Here is a 27,409-nt window from a genome sequence, read left to right as displayed (position 1 = left end):
ATGCACATGATCATTGTCATTCGATCTGTCAGGTTTAGTTGACAAGGCGGACACTTTTAATAATATTTCTATGGTTCAATAACCGTTTCTTTAGGCAATTAAGAACGCATTTCATCATTTGCTTTTTTGATGGGGCTTAAGGCCAAAAATTTTGCAGGCAGAAACTTTCGCGAAATTTATTGCCCAAATTTTGCGGAAAAAACTTTCGCGAATGAAAGAAAAAGGTTATTTTCGGGTGAAAAAACTTTTTAAAACTTTTTAATTTTTCTTGCTTTGCTTAGAGTTAATTTTTTTGATAACAACAAATTTCAGGAAGGGGTCTTTGAAAATTGGCTATGATTTCGCGTAAAAAAGGGCGAGAAACGCGAAAGTTAGTGCACGCGAAAGTTTCTGCCCATAAAGAATATTTTCTTGATGAGCGATTGTAAATAAATTATCTAAAAACCATTTATTGTACATTTCTCTCAATTACTCATTTTTAAGTTTATTCCATGACACAGCGGGAGCTAGTATAAACTTTGTATCCCCCAGGAACAACAACTGGGTCGATCTTTCCTTTATTTATTATTACTCTTACCCCTGGGAGCTCTTACTTTGGGGGCTAAATGAAGGGAGAGAGCTAAGGAATCAAGGTATGTTATATTCTGCTGTACCAAATCTCTAAAAATCAGACTCCGTAATTTTCAAAATTTATTTTTATAAATAATAAATAATATTTATAAAATTATTTGTGACTGAAATAAATATACAAATTTTACATATATATATACAATTAAAAATTTATCTTTAAGCAGACGTAACTCAAGAAAATAAGGCGATCTCTCAATTATAAGGCAATTATGCAAATATCAACAAAAATTAACTCGCTTTGCGAATCAAACTACCAATGTATATCCAAACAACCATCACACTGTTTGGATATGGGTGTATATGAACCGCCAGAGCAAACTCGACATCTGCGTCTTCAGATTTGTGTACACCAGTACTGAATACGCGTTCAACCACGGCTTCGTTGTCTGTGTACGGCATGTGCAGTGGAAAGCCAGTCAGCTAAAACGTAATCAAATATACTTGTCACTAAGAAGGAATTGATAAATTACTTCCTAATTTCCACAAAGCGCAAATTTTATTACAATTTTTACGAATGGTGTCTATTATCTTTTTTCGCGAAGATTTAATTCCATTGGTTTAATTTAATTGCACGGAAAATAATCTTGCAAATAATTAAGCTCGTTGTGGCATTGCCAACTTTTAGATCTCTTAAGGAAAATTCTTTTTGCCTTATTTTTTGAGGTCGAGGAAATTTACATTAACGATTAGCAAACTTTCATAAGAGACAATTAATTTCGGTAGTCCTTTATATCAACCAGGCAGACGTACTTCTTAGCTATGAATTAGGGTGTTTTTGAAAGTATCCAATATAATGATAAAGGCAGGATTTTTTTTGAAAAAGTGCTGAAGTCTACGGATATTAATCTTCTAAGTATTACCTGATGGGAAGATAAAACTTGGCCAAGTTGACTTCGATGCTCATCGGAAGAAGCACCTGACAACACGGTCTTCGTTTCGATTCTATAAAACAGCAGAGAACACGATAGAGCGGCGGCTCTATCTTATTACATCACACATTTGTTTAAATAAAGGCCAAAGAGAACTAAGGACACGTACAAAACACTACTACAGATGTTTGTACACATTACAAATATTAACTGATAAAAACAGTAAAAATTTAGGAAATTTAGGATAATTTGCAATATTTTAGGAAAAATCAGGATTTTTTAGCGGAAATAAAAAAAAATTAGGAAAATTAGGACCAATGAGAGCCCAGAGGAGTGACTGCTTCAATTAAAATGACATGAGAAATACATTTGATTACTTACGTTAGAAGTAGGTTCTTAAAGGCTTGCGAACAGTATCTGTAAACAAAGAAAACGAAGATAAACATGAACGTTGGTGGAACACTTTTCAAAGGTTTACAATTCCTGTTTATTCTAGAACGGGTATTGGTTTCTCGCTCTATTTATTGCGGTTAAAGAAATTTAAAATATTCTAAATGCCAATCGACAAAATATTTCGGTAGCTACCTGTTAAATTTTGTAATATTTCGGGGCCGCCATTCCATTAATTTATCACGAAGCAGTCTTTCCAACCTAACAAGAGAAACCTTCGTGTTTTACCATAAACAAGCCTCCAACAAAACAGTTGCTATTACACAAAGGGATTGTGTTTCTTCTGAGGGAAATAACACCAATAAATTTAGTGCATTATTTAAAGAAATTAGAAGAGATCGCCCAAAGAATTCGAACTTTAAAATAAACAGCGAAATTTCGCGAGTTTTACTTTACACGCCCTTTATTTGGGAGAGGGTGGGGGTGGGTATTCTTTTTTAAAGTCGCGAACATACCTGTCTTCGAGGTTAATCGCAAACTGTGCGTCGACAGGAATGTAGTTCAGTCTGTCCGATTGGATTGAAGCCAATCCCGGGTTGGGATACGCTTTACTGAAAAAAGGTTTCCAGCATTTGGTGTTAGCTGGGTTAAAAATCAATTTCGAAGGATGTTCCTCGGACTGAATGTTACCATAGATCTAAAATAAATTCGAAAAGAGTACAAATTAAATATGAATGCAAAAATAACGCAGAAAGCACGTGTATAAGTTATATAATTACTACTCAAAAAAAAAATTGTCCGTCCCTTTAGAACACAACCGATGCATGAGTATGACTTTTACGTGAAAATTACAGAAAGACAACAGATCTAATAGTTTAACAACTTATATTTCCAACACGAATAGAAACTTGTGGGTTTCATTCCTATAGTGGTCAGAAACAAAAGCCGAAATACAGGGTGGCCACAGATTTAAATTATATAATTTAAGAAGATTTTAGGAGAATTGAGGAGGTTTTCAGTTAAATTCTAGGAGAAAACACTAAAAACCATTCCCTTCTTTGCGAAACTATTACTAAAATTTAAGGAGGAAATGAAGTTACTAATAATCAAGCCTTTCATTGTTTAAATGTCAGAGAATCTGTTCATCTCGAATTGCGGTAATTATGTGAACATAATCCATCAATCCTATTGCAAGATAAATATATGTTTAGTTTTTCGTCACATGAGATGTAAAAACAAAAAACGAACGCCATTTCCGCACAATTTAGGAGACCTGAGAAGGAGTTGATATTTTGGATCAAAGTTTTATGTTACCTAGGAGGTTTTAGGCGTGGCCACTCCAAAATATGGTACTAGGCATATTCCAGAATAACCTTTTCCTATACTTAATTGGAGAATTTGTTTAATACCTATATAAAAATATATAAGGGAATTTCTCTTTCCTACTAAAAACTAGGAAGTTAAAAATCATCTCCAGCAAAGTTAAAACAACTTACGTTTGTATCGTCAACTAAGCACCCTATGCTCTGCAATGGAGAGTGTACATCTTGCGCTTCGTAGCTTTCTCCAGTGCTAGCATTCCATAATCGATGCGACGTACCCTCTTGAGTTAGAACGTACGCCGTGGAACCTTAAATAAAATTACTATGTTGTTCTTTCTTACTCCCAAGATTACAAGCAGAGGAATATTTAATGGTAATATCTACGCTTATCCGCGTTCTTCGTTAATTTACGCTGTTTGCCGCACTAAAGTAATACACGTCTTTTAAGAATATCAGGCTAGGATTTTAGGTTAAAACAACAGGCATATTGTTTAGAACCATAGAGAAATAAGAATTAAGAATAATGACCAGCTTGGTTAAAATTTTGATTTTCTTATATAAAAAAGCTTGTAAAACACGGTAGTCGTAACAGCAACTTCGCTCTATAACCAAATAAGAAAATCATAGAAATGTTCCGAAATGAAATGTGTTTTTACCTTCAGGAATACCTTGCCCAAGAATTAAATACGACTTTACACCAAGCCAGAGAAAATAATTGCACAGTAGTACAGCATGTTCTTCTTCGTCACCAGCCAACATTTGAAGAAATTGCTACACAGAAGAACGCAAGTAAAAGTGGATAAAATAAGTAGTCTTTATAGTAGTGGGAATTCAATTTTTTTCCCAGTTAAGCCGAATGCAATTTTCCACTCGGATTTTGATAAGCATCTTTTTGAATTTTCAAAAAGATGGCGCTCAAAGAGGGCGCTCTTTTGAGGAAGTGTACTTTATTTTTAAATAAAGTACACTCCCTCAAAAGAGCGCCCTCTTTGAAAGAATCCTCACATTCAAGGGAATTATCGCCTCCCAAAATTAAGTGAGCGCCCCAAATATTTCAAATAGGGTAAATGTGGTGAATGAATGACACATTTCAATCGCGATGCTAACAAATATTACAGTATACGAATGCAAACATTGGTTAAAGTAATTCTTTCAACTGAAGTTTCAATCTTGTGTTTAGCGCTTGAAAATTCTGGCAAAGAAATCCCCGACATATAATGGCAAAGTGACATGCCATTAAAAATTTCGCTAAATTCCATTTTTAGTGAATCTCAAATACTGTAAATTTCCCTTTTTTTCCCCGTTTTTCAAATGTCGTGTCTGGACACCGATGTTATTGCATCATAAGACGTGCAGTTTAGCGCATTGTTTGGAGCATACTTACATCTGACGTTGCCCATATATCACAGAGGTCTGGAAACTGCACGGAATCAGCTACGTAAGGAATGAGCGAGACAAATCGAGCCAAAAGTTTGCACTTCTTAAAAATATCCACATCATTATTAAGTATAAGTTCGTTAGGCGGCTGTTGCGCGTAAAGATATCGGGTCAAAAACACTTTCTTTCCATCGATGTCCGATACCATTGTTTTGAATTCGCGTTTCGGATGTTTACCCCGCAGTGCAGACAGCCACACCTGAGAATTGTGCACAAGCATATCGTTTTCACTTGTTTCAAACTTTTCCGGCATGGGTGGAGCCGGTTGTAGCTGCGGTTCAATTGTAACGAACATTTGTACGAGCGTCCGATCTTGTATGAGGTTCAAATTGTTTTGTTTGTCTCCACGTTTGTAACCAAGAAGAACGGATGGCGAATTCACTTGCAAAAATCCTTCGACCTAAAACATGAATGCAGAATGAATTAGTTGGAAATGACTACCACCTATTAAAATTTGATTTTCTTCGTCTTGAGACGTAACGTTTAAGACGTTGCGGTTATTTAAAATAGGAAAAACATTATATTAACCTTTGAGTTAAAGTAAACTGTAGAGAATGGTATTTCAACACTACCAAGCCATCTCTTCTCAATGCGATGATGAATGTTTGTCGGACGCAGTCGGTCATCCTACATATACACACATCAAGAATTAAGTTGATAAATTTATAAAGAAACGACATGGTAAACAATAACGAACGGAAGAACGAACAAACAAGCAAACGAACGAACGAACGGACGAACGAGCAAACGAACGGACGGACGAACGAGCGAGCAAGCGAGCAAATAAAACAAATGAATAAATACTTACCACCAACATATCAACGACAACTTCATCAAACAGGTTCACATATATTTTATCTTTTACCATTTGTAGTGAGTCGGTTGTGTAATCGTTGTTCGGCGGCCTGATGAGAAAAAAATATATATTCGGTATCGTAGTCGACAAAACCGTGTCTGCATTAGACAGGATTTGACATATATTTAAGGACAACAAGAAAAAATTCCTTTAATATTGCCTGGTAAATAAACCAGGTTCGGTTTAGACAAAATACAGGTAATCGAGGCAGAACTGCACCATTGTGCTACTCAATAAGCCAACTTACTTAAAGGGAAGTATTAAATCTTCGTTCCAACTTGGAAAAGCACCTTCAGCAACTGTTGTACGAAGGAAATTCCCTTGAAACATAACTTCAATAAAAGGCCGTACCAAAGACTAGAAAATAGTATAAAAGGTTGTTAAAACAAGAAACAAATACAAAATCTAATAAAATAATAAAGTGAAATAAGTTAGTGTAGTCAGGTTTCCAACTCGTTTTGCAACTTATTTTTTCAAGGATATTCATGAGGATTTAGGAGGATTTTGACTTTTTTAGGAGATTTTTTTCGATTACCAGAGAAAAAACGTACAAACATGTATCAAGGACTTTAAAAGAATTGAAAGGAAGACAAATTGGTTTGATGAGTTTAGTAAATAAATGTTGCTTAAAAATTATTTGAAGTTTTCATAGAAAATCTGAAATTTTAGGATTATGTAAGATTATTTCGAAGAATTTAATTTTTTAGGATTTTTAGAAAGCGTAGGAACCCGTTGCAAGTTAGTGTAATTTAAAATTATGAACAAGTTCTTAGTGATTTTAACTGATTAATGATAAAAATAATGCATTCACTGTTTGAAGCAAAATTTCACTCGCTGTCTTCACTTTCTACTACTGAATATATATCCATTACAAATCCCGCACAAGGGGCCTACCTTTACTTGTGATGTTGCCACATTGTAGCCAGCTGTGGGCTGTTGCATGCTAGTATCGTCGATACGGATGGGAACATCAAATGCACGCACGATATTGATCAAAAGATGGACATCTTTCACTGCTGCTAAATTCTAGAAATACAGGTAATATGTTAAAAAATTTTAAAACTGCTTCCACCTAAAAAACACGTGACCACTTTATTAGCTTCCCGAAACTTCAGCTGAGGCTGGGGGCTGAGGAGAGATTAGGATGGTTCATGTTTGTCTTTTTTTATGTGACAAATATTCTGCTTTCTAAAATTTAGTCCAACATATTTTTTGCCGAATAACATAATTTAAAAAAAATAAGGGGACAAGAATTGCATTCAGAGAAACTAGACGGATTATTTTTCCACTACTGATACACAAGGACGAGACATCGAACCTAAGGAATCCATAAGCCTGCAAATATTAATTCGTAAACGACGTAAGAAAAAGTGCACCAACCTGACCACCAATCTTTTTTCTTTCTTTCCTTATTGGTTTTAACGGCCTACGCGGTTCGGTCATCTGAGCAATTCGTGCGCCGAGAGTTCTAGACATAAAATAAATATTTTTTAATGCAAATTAAATACAAAAAGAACATAATTCTGAACAATATCTATCTCATGCAAATCCAAATAATGTTGAGAGGCAGGGAGGAGAGTGAGGGTCATCTAAATTGCATAACATAGAATACAGGGGAAGTGTTTACGCATTATCAGCACTACACCTAATTGCATTACATACTCAATTATCTGGTACTAGGCTAAGGAAATACCTAGTTAGCACGGAAGTCCATTAATTTTTTAACTAATATTTAAACCAGGTTCGAGATTTTTCTTCAATCACATTCCCCTCCTTAATAACAAACAACTCTTTCTAGGAATATTGGTTTTTTTGTACGTCAAGAATCTCAGCTTCGGGTAATTGGGAGCTTTCTTATGACGCGTCTTACTAACGCGCCACTTTGGCGAATGCTCCTAGAATGCCACGAAAAATCGACACGAAACTCGCATTGACTCGCAGGTAACCCCGTTTACTCTCAAAGCGTTATTGAGGGAAATGGTGTACGTATTAAATTGATCAGCTTAGGGAAGTTTGTGACTTCTTGAGACTTGAGATTTATACATGTACAGTTTATCTGTTAAATTGACAAATTAATTATTAAGGAAAAGTGGGAAAAATCGACAGAAGTAAGGAAACACCAGATCTGAAACACCAGACGCTGCAGAAACACATAAAAAATGGTTGGAAATTTTACGTGAAAAGCTCATGCATTCAAGCGAGAAGAGAAACACAATATATCTTACCCTATGTCTGGAATGTCTTCTTCGACCACAATATCTTCAAGATCAAGATGACGTTTCGCGAGTTGAGAACGCGAGTGGACTTGTTGTCGAACCTAAAAAATAGAAAAAGAGGTCCTCACTTATATTTCTCCATAACATTTCCTATTTTTCTCTATTATAATCTGCTAGCCTTCTGTCTTTGCAGGTACACGATGCGACAGTTTAAAACTGCTACAAACCAGTTGGTTTGGAAGCTTACAATTATTGATAAAATTTTACGAATTAACCAATATTGACATTATTTTATGAATTTAATCAGTATCGACACAATTTTACAAATGTAATCAGTATCGACATTATTTTACGAATTTAATCAGTCTCGACAAAATTATGCGAATTTAATCAGTATCGACAAAATTTTACAAATTTAATCAGTATCGACATAATTTTACAAATTTAATCAGTATCGACATTATTTTACGAATTTAATCAGTCTCGACAAAATTATGCGAATTTAATCCGTATCGACAAAATTTTACGAATTTAATCAGTATCGAGAAAATTTTATGAATTTAATCAGAATCGACATAATTTTACGAATTTAATCAGTATCGACAAAATTCCACGAATTTAATCAGAATCGACATAATTTTACGAATTTAATCAGTATCGACAAAATTTCACGAATTTAATCAGTATCGACATAATTTTACGAATTTAATCAGTATCGACAAAATTATGCGAATTTAATCAGTATCGACATAATTTTACAAATTAAATCAGTATCGAGAAAATTTTACGAATTTAATCAGTATTGACATAATTTTACAAATTTTTTATTTTATTTACAAATTCATAGTTTTAGAATTTAATCTGCATCGGCATAATTTTACGAACGCCACTAGTGAATTGAAAAGATTATTACTACCTACCTTGGCAAGAAACTTTGCGACAGCTTTTCTTTGCGAATATTCTTCATCTTGTTCTTCGTTATCCATATTCAGACGTTTTTCATACTCCTAAACGATATTCATAAATGATTAAAGTGAGCAACAATAAAGACGAAAAAAAAACAGCGACAAAATCGAGAGATGATAAGAAAATGACGTTTTACGGAGACGACCAAGATCAGAAAAAAATTCTCAATCACAATAGCCCGATGGTTTGGTTTCAGGTCAGGTTCATCGTCAATTCAATGTTTTTAAGGTGGTTTAAAACAATTACTTTTATATGCACTATATTCACAAAGTGCGGAAGAAATGTGCAAATTGATCTCTTATTAACCTTCCATAATTATAATATAATATAAGTTTGTTTCTACGCCAAAACATCATTTCTTCTTCCCCATTGTTAATATGCACAGCATTTTCTTGTTTATTTTTATGATTGAAATTAATTTACCCAGGATAGCCTGCTCAGTTCCTAATGGTATTTCTATCAACACAGCTCCTACTGCTTTAAAAGCTCCCATTCGAGTTCCTAAAACCGTGCATGCACAGCAACAGCTTAATAAGATAACTGTCTTAGATATTAATCCATTTCTTGTGTTCAAAGGTAAGCAGAAAGGAAAGGTTCACACTTTTAAAGTCTTTGGTACAAATCGGCCGGAGTTTGAACCTAAAGCCTTCCGCACTGGAAGCGAATGAACCACAAGTCTACGAACGAACCACACGGCCACCCGATAAAGGTAACAATAAAGATGACAAGATCAACCAAAAAGGTGAGCGATGATAACAGCATGACGACAACAAATACTAAACGACAACAACAGTACCGACTAACCACCGAAAACACCAACGACAAAACAGCATAACAACGGTAAAAACGGTAATAACGACAATAGCGATAACGAAAACAATGTGAACGACGGAATAACGATAATTAATCAATAATTAATCTTTAAAACAAGAGCAATAAAAAAGCAGTACGTCTTGTACCGTGAGTTATCAATGGTTACAAACCTCGAAAACGTCATCAGATATATATCTTTCATCCGTGGGAATCATTTGGAAATGTTTGAGCTCCGGTACACCTTGATCGCGCAGTTTGATCAAACGGAAGCGCTTGTTGTGCTCAAGTTCTTCCTTAGTTGCGAACTGAGTTTCTTCTTCGAGTTGGTTCAGGCGAAAAAATTGAGGACCTTTGATGTCATCGAGTTGCGACATCTGTGCCATCTTAACAGTAAAAAAAAATTGTTGTTAGGAGTATGTTACCAACTGTTTTTATAAATAAAATTAATTCAAATATTAACCCTAAACTTCGTACCCATTTTTCAAAAACCCACAAATTTCCAGTGTAATCAGCTGACACTTGTAAACACGCAGCACAAAATGATTGACAGGTAGTACAAATAATGTAGAAAAAGTAAAACTAACCTTCGCTAAGTTTATGATGTCTGCGTTGGATGGATCGTTTGGATCTAACTTTGCATGACCTGACACAAGAACGCACAGTAAATAAATTATTTTTTAACATTTCTTATTTTTTCCTTTCTGTATGAACCACAGCGATGATGTAAGCATAGCAACTCTACCATCAAAATCCTCTATACCCTAACACTTCATTTAAGAGTTGATTTGAAACTTACTATACCTGCTCAGAGTGATTAATTAACATAAACAATGCTCAGTTTTAAATTTATAACCTGCTATAAAAGTCATGGCAAAGAATGTAGAATTTCAAATGAATGGATCTCTTAATCTGAAACATCTTAGACTATGTTCACACATTGCGGATAGGTTTTATTTTGAAATCGTTTTGTTCCGGAATGACGTGTGAACATGTTTTTCGAAAAACAGAGGAGCGAAATCATTTTACTATTTATAGCGGAACGGAATCACTCTGTTTCGCATATCGGATAGCTTCGAAACCGTGTGAGCGCGTGGCCTACTCGTAACCAATTATATTTTGGAACGACATTTATCCGCAATGTGTGAACATAGTCTTAAACGCCTAAAGCATGACGGTATGTACTCCCTTGCGGTCATAAATTTTAAAAATCATTTCACATATTTAACTGCAACTTTCTTTTGTCGCTTTTTATTACATGTTACAAACAAATGGCAGACTCCATACTTATCCACGACAGCAGTTTTTGCAAATCGACCATTCCAGCTGCACCCAACGCGGCCAAAGCGTCGTGGTGTCTTGCAGAGCTATGAGTGAAATATAATGTGGAATTAAAACATTTGATTTGTCCTACAGATTCCAGCGCAAGTGTGTGGGTCTTTTAATGCGAGTGAAAGCAGATGACATTGTACATTCATTAAAGAAACCTTTTTTAAATTTATATTGAATGACCCCCCCCCCCCCCCCCTTTCTTTTTAGCATTCTTGAGAATACATTTAGTTAGCAAAAACATGGAACATAAAACATGTCCTACACATCCATTAAAAAGTGACAGTACAGTACAAACCAACAAAGGAGTATCACGTACCTAATAGCAGCATGACTACTGTCACATACAACTGGAGGTGCCATGTTTTTACCATTTTCATCCACACCCCAGCTGGTTGCGATATACAGGATACCTGATGTTAGAGGTATGATTGGTACTTCACCTTCAGTACCCAAACTCAAGTCAACAGGAATACCTAATGTCAACAAATATAAATGTGTTCATTTCTTAAACATAAAGAAAACTAGCTACAAACAAAGGATTTAGCAAATCATAGAGCTTTATAAAAAGTTTTTGAAACAGATTCTACTAAGAAGTAAAAAAGAAACATCCTCACCAGAGCCTACGCCCTCGTGTCTATATTGAATAATCTTATCACTACTAAACTCTAATCCATCTAAATTCAACGTGTCAGCAGATGAAAACGAACTCGCGTCAGGAATTGGTGCGAAAAGCTCTGCTAGGAGATTCGTTGTCACTCCATCGTAGATCTGCAAAAAAAATTAACAAATTTGCAAAATGTAATCCATGTGAAACTCCCAACTTGAACGAGTCATGCAGAAATAGACATTGAAAAAAATCAGTACTTTTAGAGTTATATAATTTTTGTAAAAAATTTAAAGACCACCATGTTATAAACATACAAAAAATATAATGTCATCCTGGCTAGGGATTTAATCTTCAAAATAGAAATTTCAAAGAAGAGAAATATTTATCAAAGTTTTCTACCTGTAGTTTGATACTCTCTGGCCACTGTAAAATTTTGATACTTAGAATCTCACCAAATTGAACACTGAAATCTGCTGTGAGTGGCCTAAAAACATTTTTTTAAATTATATGCAAAAAAAACAATCACATGACAAATTAAAAACTCCTATTGGATGAAGTTGGATATAAACCAAGTCACGTGTACTTTCAATGTCACGTTTTGTAAGACAAATCCAAATTTTTATTCCACGTGACAAAGTAGTATAGATATCCAATCTCGGCACAACAAAGAGTTTTGTACAAATATAAAATTTCATTACTGTTTTATTAATATTCTTCTAAAGAAATAAACATAAAAAGGTGATATGAGTGCTATTTTTACTATTATGAAGTAGATCGTCGTTTTAAAGTGTAGGACCTTAAAATCAATTACCATCACTTATGCACTAAAATAAGCATATTGGTTTATCATACACCTATAATTCAAAAACAAAACTAAAATATATATTAATTCGGGCATATAACTTCACAATAAAATTAGGTACGAGAAGTTTGATTGGTGATAACATTTTTTAATTTTATTTTATGTTAACGGATATTAACATCCAATAAATATCCGTTAAAATGAAATAAATAAAAAATGTCATCATCAATCAAACTTCTCGTACTTATTTTTATTGAAATAAAAATAGTAATGATGACATATTATTCATAATTACAGATTCATAGTTCCAGGAAAAGTAAAAATTAACTCATAGACGTAAAGAGATTTTCATTCCTACTAACCTGGTTGCAGTTCTCGACACTTCTAAATCGTTAAACAAAACTTTAATCATGTACTTTGCGCTTTTCATTGCTGATCTGCGTATCTGTTCTTGTCTAGAAAACAATATAAGAAAAATAATTTAAAAGTAATTCAGGACATTAAAGGTAGTATGGGTATGTAAAAATATAGAAAGAGAGGACTGTTTGATTAGTTTGAATAAAACTGGGAGTATGCTACGTGGATTTTACAAAGACCATAATAGAGAGAAGACATCAAGAAAAATCTTGTTGCAAAAAATATGAAGGAGAACGATGCCCTAACCGCCGAACATGGCTACGATTTCAAAACCTAGAAGTTTGATTGGACCTGACCGGTGTAGACGGGGATCAAGGAACACACGTGCAGTAAGTAGGCAGAATATAGTGCTTGTGGTTTTAAGCAAGAGCTCATCCTTCAGATACGTCTCCTTTTCTTTTAAATCTTCAACGATTTTGTTGACCATTTAAACAGGACTTGTGAGAGACCTGCATGGTTGTTTGTGAAACAACTTTCTTTTAATACGCTATTAAACCAGGATAAACTCTTTCTGATGGCACAATCGATATATCTTTTATCTCATAAGGTGAACATGATAAGGTAATCCAGGCTTTAATAGTGTCAACATTAACATCCTCATAGTATCACAAGTAAAAATTAAACGTTACCTAGGACATTCTCCATTGGGTGTAATAACAGCACCTGTTTGCAATTCTGGAACTAAAATTGCTTCTCCTACAAACAACAAAAATTTTATATAAAAATCTACCACCCGGGACAGCATCACTAACCAGTACTCCGAATCCAAGTTAAAAAAGGTTGTCCAGAATGGCCCAGAAAATCTTGTGGAAATGAATATGCTGACATGAGCACAAATAAATTATGATTGAGGTTTTAGATATCACCAAATTGTCTAAGATCATAAAAAGTTCATAAGTGAACATTGACAAGTTGACAGATATTTGGGAGTGAAACATTTATTGCGTTAACTTTTTACTATTTAGAGTTCTTCAAAAACTGAATAAATTGGAAATTCTGTAATGTAGATACATTTAGTGATCTGAGCACAATAAAAAAAAATGTGTTAACACGTGTTTTTCTTTTGACTTCATCCCAGGATAAAATAAAGTATAGTGTTTACATGGATTTTTCTGTTGATCTCATACCGAGATGAGATCCCAACCCTGTTTTTATCCCCTGAATGAGATTTCATGTGTTAGTAGTCCCCTAGGTAGAAACTGAGTTCTCAATATCTCGGATTGTGGATTATTTAAAGTTCTTTTGTTTACTTTAAATATCCTCTAAAATTGTGTGATCAAAAAATTTTGTTACTATAACTTTGTGAACGAATACCTGGTTTTCTTCTACATTGGAAGATATGTTCTCTTATATTTTTTTCGGTTTCTTTCTGGTCAAAAGACGGTGGTGGTTCTGGCTTTAAAACTAAAAATAATTCTAATTATTAAATTAATTATTAAACTTTTAACAAACATGCAACGTACACATATATAATAGCTTATTTGTGTGTAATTTACTTACACACGGAATAAAACAGTATCAAATTGATTTCAAATACACAATTTAGTCTCCAATTTTAACAAAGTATGCATTAATCTTCAACTTAAGGGTTAAAAAAAAAGAACAAAAACCTTCTGGAATTTCTGGCATTAATTCATTTTCTGTGTTAGCTTTCTGTTGCTTCCTTTTCTGAAAAAAAACATATATAAAAATGGTTGTAATAAGCATACAAGAAATACTTAATGGTGATATGGTAAAGATTGGACAAGCTCACTATAAGGAAAGGTAAGTACGTAATTATACCTTACATGTCTTTTTCATATATATTACAATAATAAACAATAAAAATGTAGGCTTCGAAGAAGGAGATGAATTCAGTAAACAACACGGCATGTGTGAGTAACATACAATGAAAACTAACCATATATTTCCGATACTGCTTCCACTTCAACAATTGTGCTTTGTAATTTTGTTTATCTTCTACATGTTGCTCTTCAAACAATGCTCTGAATAAACAAAAACCTCAAAAATTGAAATTTGTACAAAATGTAGGAAAGACCTGCACTGATGAAACTTTTTATATTAAGAGAATTGCTCACCTTTCACCTTGTAGACGTTCCTGAATCTCCATTTCAATATTCTTTTCATCATCTGTTCTATTCGACAGTTCTCTACAAAAAAAAACATCATTTATGTGTGATAGCACGTTGTGAAAAAGCAACAAATATACAATTCAACAGTTTATTGCAACACTTACTTCCTAACTTTTATTGTAACGCTTGTGTTTACAAAGTTTTGACTTTCTCGCAGCATCTTTATCTTCCGCCATGTTCTCAATAAATTCATTAAAAGTGTTCTTTCCTGAATTTCGTTGTTTTCTTTATTTAAATGTATCTCTCTAGAAGAAAAAGAGTCGACACAAATTATTTATGCATACATTTGTAAATTTTGTTTTGATTTTTTCTCAATAAAACTTTCACAGTAGTTGAATAATTTTAAAACCTGAACAAGAAGGTTAGGGGTAAATTGTTAATTTGAATTTACTCTACATTACTAACTTCATTATTAGTCAAGTTACAATTTCATACAGCTATCTTAAAGAATTACTCCTTTTAACTCAAAAACATTTCAATATTTGAATTCTCTGATTACAAGACGGTACCATACCTGATCTCAAGTTGAAATTCTCTCATGCGTTTCTTATGTTGTTCAGTTAGCAGTTTACTTTGACGACTTTTTATGCTTTCAGTCTCATTATTCAGTTGTTTTAATGCTGTTCGTAGAGCTTCAAGCTAAGTAAAAAGAACACTTTATTAATTACTTAATAAACAGCATAAACCACAGAAAAAGCAGACCCATTGTTAAATAATTGTACGTGCAAGAGAGTTCTACTGCACACTACTAATGGGAATATTTATATGACGTCTAAAATTTTTGCCTGATCAACTGTATCAGGAATTAATTACCAAAAAAAAATTTTGTCATTTAGCAGGTTGAAAAGATCGAATAAATTTTCAAATAGGTGCTTATCTAAGTATCTAAGTTGAGCCTAAAAATGTTTCTAGGAAAATTTAACTCTAGTGAAATAAGAACACAATGGTAAAAGTTATTATTACTTTGTTCTCAAGATGCTCCACCAATCCACTTTTTTTTCGCACTAAATAATGGTTATGCAGCTGAGTCAGTTGTGATTCCAGAACATGCTCACGACTGAATAAAGACTGATGAGTGAATTTTATATTGGATATGTCAACATCAAGTTGGTAGTGAACATTCCCTGCAAAAAATATATATACTATATATATACTATAGAAGTACTTAAATACTATAAAAGAAACAGAAGTATTGTTAACATAAGTATTTTCTGTAATGAAAAAAGACTTTCGTTTACTAGGTTTTTCTACCCAAAAAATTTAATTGAGCATAGCACATATTTTTGCATCTTCATGCTTATTCAGGCTGAGAGGCATGCAAAAGCACGCACACACCAACACAGACACGAATAAATAAAGGCGTGCTATTAATGGCACATGTAAAATGTCAAAATTTATAAAAGGGTTCATCAATCTGGCACACCTAAAACATTAGACATGCGCTTTTTGCTGCATGTATACCAAAACCCTGTATCCCACATAACTGTAGCATGACAGGAAGCTTTTTATAATAAAGTAGTGAATGATAACACAGACAACTGACAACCATAAAAATGACTAAATAATGCAATACAAAATAAAATTTGAACCTGCATAAAGAAAAATTTTCATTAAACATGTGCAAAAAGTTATATAATAGCGGGTCTTTCTACGTGTTGTTGATTGTTGAGCTTGCACAACTTTCGTAGCTCAAATGGAAGATTAAAAAAAACTAGAACCCCCTCGCAGGACCCCTGTTGATAGCAGTACCAATAGGAACTATCTTGGGTAAATAATTTCAATAATAATAATGATAATATTCGAAAATTTCCCATTAACACTGCACATGATAAGTACACAATCTAGTCGATAAGCATGTGGAAAAATTAATATTTTTAACAAACCTTGCTCATCAATATAACGTGTGTCCAATGATGAGAACTGTGCCTAATAAATAACAAGTCAAAAAAATGTTAAAAGGGGTTTTACTGTAAATATACCACAATAATTATTTTTGTAATAACCGTTAGTTTCACCAAATAATCTATTTTTTGGTGAAAATTGTTTTCCCATGTACCTTTTGCCAATCTAATTGTAACAGAGGATCAAGATCCATTTCGTCAGGCATCATTAGTCTTACAGGTTGTTCTTTTAATGGATTAGGGAAACGCTTAAGGTTTCCATCTTCATCAAACCAACTTGTATCCTTAAAATAAGAAGTGAAAATAAAATTTCCAAAATAAAAATATAAAACCATTAACCCTATTAGAATTTGAGGGAGGGAGAAAGGCATGAAGTGCCTGCAGCCTCTTGACTGGTCATAACTTTTTTTCCATTTATTTAATTGAGATTTTGTGACTTTTCCTAACTTTTGTTTGGGTTTGTAGTAAAAAGTTGCTGATATGCATGTGTGCGTGTTGCAAGACATTTAATTATTAATTATTTATTACATGCATTTCTGTTAACAGGTTACTAAGATGTTTTAAAGAAGATATATATAAGTCCTAAGGATAAAATACAATCCAGATTTGAAGGCAATATCGTTCCAAAAAAACGACATTTCTGATCCTAATGACATTATTATATTGTTTTTCTTACCTCTAGCATATTCTAAACATTTACTAAGTTTAATGCCATGAATATCAGTATATCTGAGAAAAATCGTTTTACCTTTATCGTTGAAAGAAGATATTTTCATACACATTTTTGATCCAAAATGAGTCCTTAAAATTCATTTTTCATATTATTTTTTTTTATTACTCAGTGAAGACAATTTTAGACTTTCTAAAACTGTCTCAAGTTTTTTAACTCTAGTTAGCAGTAAATGGAATTATGGCCTGTGGATCAAAAAAGTGCTGGTGTAAATAGGTTTGACACAAGAACATAAAATATAATAACGTGATTGGTTAATACAAGTAGAATACACAGGTACACTGGCTTAAACTCAAAATTGTGAAAAAAAATCTATTTCCACTTAAAATTCAGCCAACGAAGCTCTAGCTACAGTGTTTGTTTACTGATACAAACAAAAGATAAATGGTTAAAAGAATAGCTTGGATGATGGGTAAGAACTCAATGGAAACACAATAAAAAATTAGAAAAACTGAAATAAAATTTGCTTTATTTATTGTTTTATTGTTTCAAACTAACGCCAGAGTATTTTTCAATGTTATGGTATGCAAAAGCTTATAAGATAATTTTCTGCACTCAATACTATGTAATTACCAGTATTAATTATGTCATTGTCAATTTATTATTCTCACATTACAAAAGAATGGTATAATCTTACTCCTGGATCACTAGCAATTATTCTGTTCTCCATCCGACTGAGACTACTACGTGAAACAGGAGGTGCATTGCCCACATAAAATCCTTCTTCTTCCAGGTTCCTTGGAAGGATACCAGCTGGAACTTTTGATTCTCGTGGAGCTAGTAAAAGTAATGTGAAAATAACAATAATCGCCTTAATAAAAAATGGGAATTAACTTGTAAAAGACACCAGTTTTTTTTGACACATTTGGTCTATTAAGCATGCCTTTAATCAGACATAATAAGGCAAATAAAATGTACCATGTATTCTGAAAAGAAAATAATGTTTTTAAAAGTAACTGATATTAAATAAAAATCAGGTAGGTTGTAGCAGAAATGATATGTAGCGTTCAGTCAGAAAATACTAAAAGTTCAGGAGAAACCTGCAGAAAAAACATTGGAGCACGCAGACAGTCAACCCAAAGATGAATTCAAACATAGAAAAGATACCTGGAAGGGAAGAAGGGTGGTGATACAATTTACTTTCAATTTCTTGTCGTTCCTTAGATCCCACATATGCTGGTTTGGCATTGTATATTAAAAAGGAGTCTTCCATATCGATAGCAACTGCTGGAGGTGTTGGTGATGTCTAAAAAAAAGAATACAGAACTTAAAAACTACTTGTACACAAATATGCCCCTTATAGGATTATTTATGCTACTGAAAACTTAATCTTAATTTATTTTCAGATAGAGAAATGTTGGAGGCATTAAATTAGTTAACCAAAACACAAGTACGTAGAGTTAAAAGGTAGTGGTTCTCCTAGCCTTACACCTCATAATATGAAATAAATTGATTTGGATCTTATGAAGATCTTTTATGCATGCATAAAACAGTAATTTTCCTTTTTGAAATCGGAATTATGAAGAGTTATTTACTGTTATTCATGGTGATGTTTTTAAAGTGAGTTGCTTCTTTGAATTATATTTAAACTAGTTGATAAGGCCCATAGAAAAAAACCAGTTAGGCAGGAGAACAATGGAAAAAAATCACTTGATTTTTGATGATGTCAGCAAGGACCCATCAGTACACAAACATATTTTTTTGAAAATTTGTTTACCTGTGCCTCTATTGTTTACAGCTTAAAACGCTGATCAAAAAAAATTTATAGGATTAAGTTAACAGATTCGGGGACTCAGGTCTGGGAAACTTACCCAATTTGGTACTAGGTTGTACATAGTTACCCATGTAGTAAAAAATGATTGATGTCACCACCCTGTTTTAAAGTTATTTGGCCTAAAGTTATAGAAGCAGTGTAATGGCTTCAGTACTTCAAATCAAGCTATTGATATTGCTGATTCTTTTACTTTCCTTTAATGAAAAGACGTTTCTAAATTCAGACTTCTAAGACTGAGAGCTTATTTTGGAGGGAACTCTTATTGGGGGGATCCAAGTGTTTATAGATGCCTTTGAATGATGAAAATAAAGAAACAACACAGTCAAGGTAATTCAAAGACTTTTAGATAAACAATGGTTATACTTCATTTACATACAATTTTCTCAGCCCCTTCAGGATCTAGCTCTTCATCGATTTCACCAACAAAAAATTGAAAGGCTTCTTCTTCTGTTACAAATCCCTAAAATGTTTTGGTTTTACATGTACTTTTATATTTTGGGAACAAAGAAACTAAACAAAACTAACATCATAATTTAACAAATGTCAAACATTTAAAACAATGCTCTTACCAGTTCTCTTCCCTTTTTAAACTTTAACTTTTTCCATTCCTTAGTAGTTGCAATACTTTGCTGCAAATATGGATCAAGTTCTTCTTCAACTGGTTGAAATTTCTAAGAGGAAATTTTCTCATTTTCCAATCATCTCATTTTTTAGAAATTTGCACACATGATCATTTGTTTACCGTAATTAGTGCGGTACATGATCGTATGACAAAGCTGATTTTCTTTGAGAGTACGATTTTCATTTAAGACAAGGTCCTTAAAGCATGTAATTTTTCACAATGCACTATCATACAGCAAGACCCATTCCTATTTTTATGGTCAATCACGCACTATAGAATCCATTTGAATCACAACTGCACTTGCTTAGATTGGTGTACTGTTCCAAAAATATGTGCAAGCATAGAAATAGCGTGATTAACAGTATAGTTTTCTCAATTATGTCTTGATTTTAACAGTGTTGCTGTCCCACGACTGTGATGTTTTCAGATTTAGACAAATATTTTAGTAGTGTGTCAAAAATTACTCACATCCTTACTTTTAATTGCTAATAATTTTCTAGTTGTTTATAGTGTATTATAAATGCAGATAAATGAAAATCGCAAACCATGGAAAAGCTTGATGTTATGACGATAAATACAAAGTTACTTACATTAGATTCTTCAAATCTGTTTGGAAGAGCACGATCTCGAAGTCCTCTTAATTTTCGATTTAGTGTGTTTGGCTACAAAAGTAATAATGGCACAAAACTACTTTTGAATTAATTGTGCAAATGTTTTAGAAGAAATAATATTACTTATTTTAAATCTAACTGTGCTTTCGAAACTAAGAAGACTATTCAGGGTCATCTGCAAAAGTTAAAAATATTTTATCAATGAAAATATACCAACAATAGAGCTATACAAACAGGATTAAATGGCATCTTACATCTGTAGCCGATGTTTTGACACGACTTCGCAAACGCTCTCTTATGGACATGTTTAACGTACTGCTTCCAGCTGATGTTGTGCGTGAAAGACCGCCTTCTATGCTTCCACTATCTTGACGCGATGCCAATTGCACAGGCATGCCTAAAATGTGTGAAATTCCAAACATAAAGAAAGTTTTTCAGCAGTAATGAAAGCTAAAAAAACATTTTACTGCACCCACAGTCATTTTAAATGACATCCCAAGCAACGGTGGAGGTGTTTGTCTTTTGAAAGGGTGGTGTTAATAACATCCTGACCAAATGAGGGTATTCATAATCTAGACTTTTTAGGGATTCGTTATATATGTATGGCTATTCATTAAGTCAGGAAAATAATTTTCTTAATACGTCACTTAATATAATATACAGTACACTGTTTTGTTTATTTTTATTTTGTAGAAAGAGCATACAAATAAAACTCGAACGCTTGTACATCAAATTGATATCCATAATACTAAAAATAGAACTGCTTTCATTAAAAGCGAAGTTTATGTAATTCAAATCTTTAGGTTTTTTTATAAATATTGTTAGTTATTATCAGTTGGTAAACAGTTAATATAAAATTTACAAAGATAATTTTAAGGAGTAAATTTCCAGTTTGTTTCTAAAGATTAAAAAATGAAGTATTTATTTGGGAATATAAATTACTATGTCTATCTTTTTTTTGCCTTCTTAACTGTCCTTGTTTTATTTGTCTTTATGAAAGAAACCTAGTTTAAATATGCATTCTAAGTATCAACCTACTTTTCTGCTGATTATTTTCTTCACCAAACATTGGATCATCATTTGTTATCTGCAAAGAAAAACAACAGCATTAAAATATTGTACAAAAAATTGTGATAATCAAACATGTAAAAGAATTAAATAAAAATGTAACCTCTTCAAATCGCTGCATTCTTCGAGTTTGCAATGCTGTCATCATATCTTTGGAATCGTCCTCCGCTGACTATACAATCAAAACAATGCATATTAAGTTTACATAAAATTAATATCACCTAAAGGTATACCTCGGCCAAGAATAGTGTAAATAATATTTTTGAATCGAAATTGCCTTTTAAATAAAATTTTAGTAATATTTTGCTACTATGCTCACATTTTCTTATTTTTCTTTTCATGGCAAACATCTTACAATGAGTCAAGGGGTAAGTAGAAGTTAAAAATATAGTACATAATAAAGTTGATAAAATTGCATACTAGTCATGCATATAAAATTTAGAATAAGTAATTTTCTGCTATCATTCTGCAAAATAAATATGCTGAGCTACTGATTTTGCTATGACAGGCTTTATTTTAGCTGAAGTTTTGGAAAATCAAATTTTTTACTGCAGGTGCTTTAATGGATTTGCGACACACACCCAGATGTAAAGAATGGTTTAACTGCTATTTTTTTAATACTTTCAAGTTTTTTTATGCCTTTTTTGAATGATTTGTAATTACTGCATGTTTATATTTTACATGTCAATAAAAACATTATATTACATGAAAATTTGTTTATATATACAAGGCACTGTTTCATAATTAGATAAGAATTATTTGGAAATGTTATATTTTCATATTTTAAAGTTTTTGTTTTTAAGAACTGGCATTCAACGCTGATAACTAATAAGATTCACTTGGTAGTGAGGTTTAATTGTTTAACTATTTTTTTTGGTAAAATCGTTGTTTCATTCTAGTGATGTTCTATTGCGTAGTGTTGGATGAATTGGATCCATCTGGTGTTGTGTTATACACAGAGAAGAGAACAGTTGCAAAGATAACCTGCAGGTTTAATCCTTACGAACAATCTATGTAGCTTTTAATTTACTTACCATTGCATTAGTATTTTGCACAGAAATCTAAAAAAGAAGTAGCAATAGTCTATATAGAAATTGCTTGGACTATCTATACTTGAAATTTACTTCACTGTCATATTATAGCTTCAAACAAAAATGCAGGTCACAGTGGATATGTCATCTGTTCTCATTCATATAAATGCTAGAAAATAAAACTTTTTTTAATTGCACTGACAAAACTGTTATTGTCAACTTGATAAAATACTGAGGTAAAAATAAAGAAAACATGGTAAAAGTAAAACATACTTACCATTGGCGTCTGAGAACTCGTTGAGTTATCTTCTGCATCTGATGAAGGCTGTCCTCTAATTTGCTAAAAAAAAAGTTTTGAATTTTTAATTTGGTAAAAGTTTCTTACCGTAATACAAAAGATGTAAATGACATGGATGAAGAGAAGTAAAAACAAAACAAAGTATGCAAGGAAAATATATCAAAAGGCTTGTGTAGTTATGGTAACAAAATAATTGCAGTAAAAAGGTTTTACCAGGCTTAGTCAAATGGTGCATATGATTGCACATGCACCCTCTCCCCTAAATTGATTTATGATTGTATTGTTCAAGGCAGCGACAAGTAAAATTAAGCCAATACATGGAGACTTTTAAAATTGTTTTTTAAATTGGAGTCAAAATTACATTCTTGTTTACGTTTTTTTACTTAATCGTTCCCAGCTTCACAAGTATATATGGCATTAAAATTAATTTAGAGATAAAAGTTCATTTCACTTTAATAAAGTAATTGTATGGGCGTATCGCTAATACCATGCAAACAAAATTTCTTGTAGGAACTACTTGTTAATCCTTCCAAAATTTGTTTTAGGTTTTATGTAACTGGAAAAGCAAAATGAAGATGATATTTTAGATTTGTTGGATTAATTGTTTCTTTTTGAAAACCACTACTTTGAACAGTTGCAGCGTTTTTTTTCATTACTACCAATCAATAGTGCTAGCAAGACCTGCAGGTCTGTGAACAAAGTTTACCAAGATGAAAAATTATTATAGTTTTTGCAAAATTTTAGTTGAATTCAGACAACAAAAATTAAAATCACAATATTATACTCTTTTGTGTATTTTATAAGTAAAAAACCACACTATCTGAAGCATGAAATAGATTTGCAGCAAATGGACGCCATTACATACCTTCTCCATCTTCACACGCCTTTCTCTCATCTTTTGGGCAATCATTGTTTATCAGCTATAGGTAGAAAAATACAACTAGATGGACTAGATATTAAAACTGGTATAGATGCCCATGATTTCTATAGCTTGTAGATTTTTTATAACTAAGAATAGAAAAGGACATATGGACAATAAAAAGAATACTGACCAAGGCACACAACCTCAAAAAAGTATCAGAAACCTTTTTTCAACCTTTGACAAGAAATAAAAATTATTAGAAAATAATATCTTAGAATAATTAGTGTCTAGAGTTAGAAAAGTGTAGCTAGTCAACTATACCATCCTTAGTATGTGATTATCCAAACAAGTGCCGCTATGGTTTTGGCTATCCCTTAAACAAAAAATGTCGGTGATTGAGTATTTGCACAGGGTCAAACAAACAGAATCAGCTAAAATGTCACAGTTATGTAATATATATATATATATATATATATATATATATATATATATATATATATATATATATATATATATATATATATATATATATATATATATATATATATATATATATATATATATATATATATATATATATATATATATATATATATATATATATATATATATATATATATATATATATATATATATATATATATATATATATATATATATATATATATATATATATATATATATATATATATATATATATATAGTGTAAGTTGTCTATTCTGTAAATTACACAAGTTTCAGTACTAGTTGTAATAAGGTTTAAGGCAAGACTTGGAATTTTAAAGGGCTTCTAAAGATCATTCAAGTTATATGAGATATTACTTGGCGCCACTGGAGACAAGACGCCAAGTATTGCAACCTTTTTAATTATAAAATAGTCTTTAGAAATAATTCCACTAGATCTCACTTTGGAAAAAAACACATCACAGAATTAAGACGTAAATTATGAAACTATGGGACGTTTTAGATGATTTCTTTTTTGCTTGACCCTGCACAAACGCCTGCCTTGTTCACCAACATTTTTGAAAAGTTGTTTTAGGGGATGGCTTATACTCAAAACCATGAACCTGTGTGACAAGCAGAGTTGCAATTTGCCGCTTATTTAGATAATCACGTAATTGGAGGACAGTATATACACTATAGCTAAACTGGCTAGCTATCATATCATCATAGCTAGCTATCATATCATTTAGGATATCACCTTCTTCCCAATAACACGAAAGTTTTACCTACGGAGATGATATTCGCCCTCAGAAACTCAGTAAATAAAAAACAGTCTCCCGAGTCGCTACAGGAAAAAAAATGATTGTCAACCACTTCCCAGTGCTTCTTCCGCCATTATCGGTGTTTATGGAGTGCCATTATGATTTTTTTAAAAATAATAAAGCGCCAAATATCACCTTTTGCTATGACCCTCGATATCGTGGTGGACTGTTTTTATGATGCGAATTGGACACAACGAATTCGCCGGAATGTATCTGAGAATGACACCAGTTTTGTTTGTTTTGATTTTGCTTTCAAAAATTCACCTCGAAGAAACAGTTCCTACTTTTTAGCGGCGACATATTTCGCTGTAAACATTAAACCAATCGGAACGCAATCTTTAGTGTTTATTCTTAGAAAATCGTAGAGTACTGTATGTATATAGGTATATTTCGCATAAAAAGGCATAGTTACAAAAGTTTCCATAGACATTATAATACATATATACATATATAATATACGTAACATATACATACAATGCTACGGATTAATTGCAACTTTCCTTACTAAGCCAGGTGACTCGCAGAAGACAAAAAGTAGTCTTATCATCGAGAACCTGTTTTTTCTACGCAAAGCGTAGTTCCGCGGTGCTTGCTTGTGGAAAGGTAGCTGTTTTCTATTAACGTTACAGATATGTTTATTAACAACAGATATATCCTAACTAATATAGCTCTGTATAAATAACAAAAGTATAATGAAATTAAAAAAATTAAAATGAAATTAAAATTAAAATTAAAAAAAAAAGAAAAAGAATTCAAACTAGAAGAAAGATTTATTTTGTCGTTGTGCTCTCAATTTTATTACAGCTATTTATAATGATATAAGAGACAGTTTTTTTTAGAACTCTTCAACTACCACTGCTCGACATTAAAAGAATAAATTATACATATATATATATGTTTAAAAAAAATGTTGTTTCGGGTTGATTCGTTTTTTTTTTTGTATTTCTTCCACCCTTGTGAAGGAATACAAAATAACTGTTTTGTTTTTAATACTTAAAAAGTGCTTACATTTGGTATTTTAAATTCGCCACATGTTTTTTGTTTCTCTTGAAATCAAAAAGACATTGCGCATCTAATTCGCCGCCAGATTGGCCATTCACAATTGGCTTCATAAAAATCTATCTCCATAAAAGGCGGATTTCTAGTTGAGTTTTTATTTGTCATTAACGTTTAACAAGGAGATAATACATGCATAATATACTATAGCAAATAAATAAATATTCCTATTTGATGACAGAAGCAAGAAGAAGACAGCAAGTCTTATTTGACGAATAGACGTATTGGACGGCAAAATGTATCTAAGCATGCGCAGTTTCGTTGTTTTGATTTCGCTTCAAAAACGTTATCAAAATAAGAGCTCGAGCGTTTACTATGTTTTTTTGAAAAACTATAGCAAATATAAGATTAACTAGAACAAAAATATTAAATGTATTACATATGAGTACTGTTTTCACACCTCCTTAAATTTTTTATGCTTTTTAAAATAATTTTATAACCGCCCCTTCTTTAAACGCCTCCTCTAAAACATTCGTGACGACCTACCTTGAGTCAAATCTAGTTGTCGAACTTCTAGACCAAATTCAGTTTAAAAATGGAAAGAGCATTGCTTTAAGGGAATTTACGCCCAGAATTAATTAGTAAGTAATAATCACTGAAACAAAAATTGACACAGTGGTGACAAAAATGAATAGAAAGAATAGAGATGCACATTAAGAAAGGAAGAAAATAATAATTATGACCTTAAACAAAAGAAGATCGACAAAGGCTGAAGCTAAACAGTGAATCTGACTTGTGATGAACTGAAGAAAATTCGACTGTCATCGCTTTCTTTTTTGCCCCTACTGTTTTTCCCCACCTGCTTCACATATTTTATATATTTGACAAACGGTATGAGACTTGCTTTGAATTTTAATGACTAAAGCACCAGATCTATATTCATCTACAGAATTAAGGTTTGGTTTAATATGATTCATACGTAGCGCTTTTATTGTCATGTTAATGATCTGCACGTCCTTGCAATTATAATGACGTCAGTCATTTTAAGCTCGGTTTTGCACGCCGCAAAGTGAGCTGCCACGGGACTATCACAACAGTTCTTAACAGTTTGAATGATTATCGGTGATTGACGAATATAGAATAAACTCGTGTGCTAAAAAACTTCGGACACTTTACCCCACATTAAACTTATTGACGATGACGTCATACTTTCGTACCAGAAGCTTTAGAGGACTGTACCAACCTTTTCTATTTGGAAGAGTATAGACTTTTGCCTGTAGACAGAGAAAATTTTAAAGAATTGTTAAAATTATGCAGCCCTAATGTCATTTGCAGACCAATGAAGGGTGCTTTCGTCAAACTGATGGTCTTGTGATGGGGAGTCCACCAGCAATATACATCGCAAATGATTCCACCATAAAAGATGATGCTATCTTGAATCTTGATATCTTGAATTTTTCAATAT

General features: G+C 32.5%; 1 protein-coding gene across 2 annotated transcripts; it reads right to left on the bottom strand.

Moving 5' to 3' along the window:
* Nucleotides 1-279: 279 nt before the first annotated feature.
* Nucleotides 280-25,282, bottom strand: LOC130621856 (coiled-coil and C2 domain-containing protein 2A-like). Of its 2 annotated transcripts, none has more exons than XM_057437212.1 (44): nt 24,917-25,282; nt 23,687-23,741; nt 22,801-22,863; nt 22,527-22,553; nt 21,596-21,664; nt 21,463-21,511; nt 20,679-20,821; nt 20,404-20,475; nt 19,761-19,862; nt 19,568-19,651; nt 18,525-18,663; nt 18,055-18,194; nt 16,843-16,971; nt 16,670-16,712; nt 15,750-15,910; nt 15,301-15,425; nt 14,891-15,031; nt 14,733-14,804; nt 14,555-14,639; nt 14,265-14,322; nt 13,969-14,058; nt 13,284-13,350; nt 12,600-12,692; nt 11,835-11,919; nt 11,443-11,596; nt 11,145-11,301; nt 10,784-10,863; nt 10,084-10,142; nt 9,670-9,882; nt 8,641-8,727; nt 7,730-7,821; nt 6,885-6,972; nt 6,399-6,530; nt 5,752-5,861; nt 5,457-5,553; nt 5,177-5,275; nt 4,596-5,048; nt 3,868-3,982; nt 3,386-3,519; nt 2,405-2,586; nt 2,085-2,150; nt 1,881-1,916; nt 1,491-1,572; nt 280-1,050 (listed from the first exon to the last, which is right to left on the bottom strand). In XM_057437212.1, exons 2-44 carry the CDS (start codon nt 23,729-23,731, stop codon nt 859-861), a joined length of 4,710 nt encoding a protein of 1,569 aa, XP_057293195.1. In that variant the 5' UTR covers nt 23,732-23,741; nt 24,917-25,282; the 3' UTR covers nt 280-858. The 2 variants fall into 2 exon arrangements, with proteins under 2 accessions (XP_057293195.1, XP_057293194.1); XM_057437211.1 differs by having other exon boundaries at nt 24,913-25,281.
* Between the last annotated feature and the right edge of the window lie 2,127 nt (nt 25,283-27,409).

Source organism: Hydractinia symbiolongicarpus, chromosome 12 (genome assembly GCF_029227915.1).
Source record: "Hydractinia symbiolongicarpus strain clone_291-10 chromosome 12, HSymV2.1, whole genome shotgun sequence".
NCBI classification, from domain to species: domain Eukaryota; kingdom Metazoa; phylum Cnidaria; class Hydrozoa; order Anthoathecata; family Hydractiniidae; genus Hydractinia; species Hydractinia symbiolongicarpus.
The sequence above is the reverse complement of the archived record's forward strand: the minus strand, read 5'-3'. Positions and strand labels throughout refer to the sequence as shown.

Coding starts and splice junctions, on each gene's coding strand:
- LOC130621856 (XM_057437212.1), bottom strand. CDS start 23,731: ATGATTGCCCAAAAGATGAGAGAAAGGCGTGTGAAGATGGAGAAG. Junction 12,693..13,283: donor CCCAATGGAGAATGTCCTAG/GTAACGTTTAAT, acceptor ATTGTTTTCTAG/ACAAGAACAGATACGCAGAT. Junction 5,049..5,176: donor CAGTTTACTTTAACTCAAAG/GTTAATATAATG, acceptor TTCATGTTTTAG/GTCGAAGGATTTTTGCAAGT.